We start from the raw sequence: 2,423 nt of genomic DNA, 5'->3' as shown, positions 1-2,423 counted from the left end.
CGCCAAACAGCTGGCGGTCGGCTCTCTCCGTCAGCGCGAGGGAAGAATGGACGCATTGACTTCTACTGTGGCTGAGGCGGTCCGTCAATGACTCGACTGGATTTCACAGAAATAGCAAAGGAACTGATATACCAATCAGAGTAGAATGATGTATCTCGGTAGATAGTAAATATAACGGGTTCCCTGATTCCGTTTCACTACTGTTAGTTAAATGAAGAATAATTGGTTCTTTTTTTCAAGCAATGATGCACTGTGCTTTCTTGCGATAAAATACAAGGAAAAACTACTTAATGTCAATGCTGCCGACGCTATAGATACAATGTCTATAGAACAAGACATTTTTTTTCCCGCTGATTGAGATCTGAGAGATTTTCTGAGAAATGCTGCCGTGATAAAAGCTATATTGCGCATTTTTTTAACCTAGGACAATAAATAGCTGTTGCCTTAATTATCAGTTAATTAATAGCAGTTAATTATAGCAGAACTGTCAGCGCCTACCATTCCATCATCAGTATCGACTATTTTAATACACCGAAGATTTTTCGATGCTGAGTTTCCACCGAGCAGTAGTTTTTTTATTTTTTCCGTAGCGTGCTAATAAAGCAGTTCGCCTCCAATATTCAAATTCTGTTGTTTTGTGTTATCTGCTAGCTAATTTTATTTCTACAAAACACTTGATTGACAGATTTAATGTATTACCTTTAAGAGACTGACGTCTTCTTTTATGATTAAGTTATTAATCAACTGCATAGTGTTATTCGGCTACACAATTGTTTATTTAATATGCAGAAATAAATATGCATATAATCACTTTTGTACAATTTACAGTTTATTTGTGTCAATAACAATGCAATAAGGTTTTCGCTCCTCACTTTCATAATCGGTAAAAACTGTATAAGCACGCTAGCTGGGCTCTCTAACTTTACAAAGCTCGACCAGGACCTCATTCATCCGCCTCCGACTCACAGACGTGATATTACTCGAATCAGTTCACTTTTAAAAAAACTTTCCATTTTTATAGTTCATTACATACCTAAACTTCATAACTTATTCATACATATGTAGTACACACAGTTAAAGTTATCGATAAACGAAGTCATCTGATCGAACTTCATGTAGATGCATGGTATCCCTGTGTATGGCATTTCTCTTTCGGAACAAACCCTTTTTGTAAAATACGGCGTACATCCCCATATCAGTGAACTCTTTTTACGTACGTGCGGTCGTTTTGCTGCACTGATTTAGCGCACCTCTTACATTAGCCGTCGTTTCATTAAGGCGTTAGCTAATACTTAGCACAGCCAGCCGTAGGACGCTCTACATCATGATTAAATAGAATGCTTCGTGGCAGCTTTCTCTGATCGTGGGCGAATTGATCTAAACAGTATTTACATGAATGCCGCTGATAAGACCGTTTTTGTACAGGCAACTTATTAGATAAGTAGAAATGATGATTCCTCCAGTTGACAGATTGTGACCTGCTAAGATGGTGCTCGTTCCGCTGAAGAATGGACAGTATGGACACTGATAAGAACCGCACACTTCGCATATGTTGAGCACCCACAGGTCACGGTTTTCAAAAATTTTCTCCTTGTAGTTCTCTGCAAAATATGACTGATGTCAGAAATGTCTCTTATCATATGTTTCATATCTAAATCACTTTGTTGAATCAGCATTAAGTCAATTTTCCAGATGCTACGAATATTCCAAAATGCATAATGCAACTACTGTAGCAGAACTGAAGATTTCGCGATATTGCTTTAACTTAGACTATAATTATTTTTGAACATTGCATTTAGATTTGGAAGCCATGAATATGGCCATCGTTCAGAAAATGGCTACTACGTATTTTATAGCTAGATTAAAGAAATCCCACATAAATCCAACACCCAACCCAATCGGGCTGGGCCTTCTAGTGCAAGCAAATCGTTTCCATATCGAAAAAGTGATTACAAGCAACTATACACAGAGCAAAAAGACCCGGGGGCACTAAAAAAAAGTTACGTTCATGCCCCCATACGTTCAGTGAAATTAATTCTCTGCTCTGGAAAAGAATGTATATATATAGAAGTGCTTTATTTATCACGTCCAAATATCACAAGCTCCTTCTGCTTTCAGATATATATATATATATATATATATATATATATACGAGAAAGTTGAAAAGCGGCTTTTACCAGGCGCATGGTATTCGTACACCTTCGCTTTGAGGTATCTTGAAGAATTAGCAATAGGAAACCATCGTTGCATCTGGAACTTGAAACACGTCCACTGAAAAGCTGGAATCGCATCGAACATGAACGCCGCCGACCTGTTGAAGTGCAGCAAACAGAAGAACATTTTTGCGCGCAGATCATGTAGAACTGACCTAATTCTATACTATATAGAGTGGTTTAGGGGGAAAGCTACTCACTAAGTCTAGG

General features: G+C 38.0%; 1 protein-coding gene across 3 annotated transcripts in view; it reads right to left on the bottom strand.

The window, feature by feature from the left end:
* Positions 1–807: 807 nt before the first annotated feature.
* Positions 808–2,423, bottom strand: part of LOC111251265 (CD109 antigen-like) — a 37,713-nt gene continuing 36,097 nt past the window's right edge. For all 3 annotated transcript variants that reach the window (XM_022807681.2, XM_086990335.1, XM_086990334.1), the window contains 2 exons: positions 2,178–2,311; positions 808–1,601 (listed from right to left, as the gene is read on the bottom strand). In XM_022807681.2, the coding sequence (XP_022663416.1) occupies positions 1,378–1,601; positions 2,178–2,311 (358 nt within the window). In that variant the 3' untranslated portion in view covers positions 808–1,377. The remainder of the gene's footprint in view (positions 1,602–2,177; positions 2,312–2,423) is intronic.

This window comes from Varroa destructor, unplaced genomic scaffold (genome assembly GCF_002443255.2).
Source record: "Varroa destructor unplaced genomic scaffold, Vdes_3.0 BEIS01000005.1, whole genome shotgun sequence".
Classification (NCBI taxonomy): domain Eukaryota; kingdom Metazoa; phylum Arthropoda; class Arachnida; order Mesostigmata; family Varroidae; genus Varroa; species Varroa destructor.
Note: the sequence above shows the minus strand (reverse complement) of the source record. Positions and strands in the feature narration are given on the sequence as shown.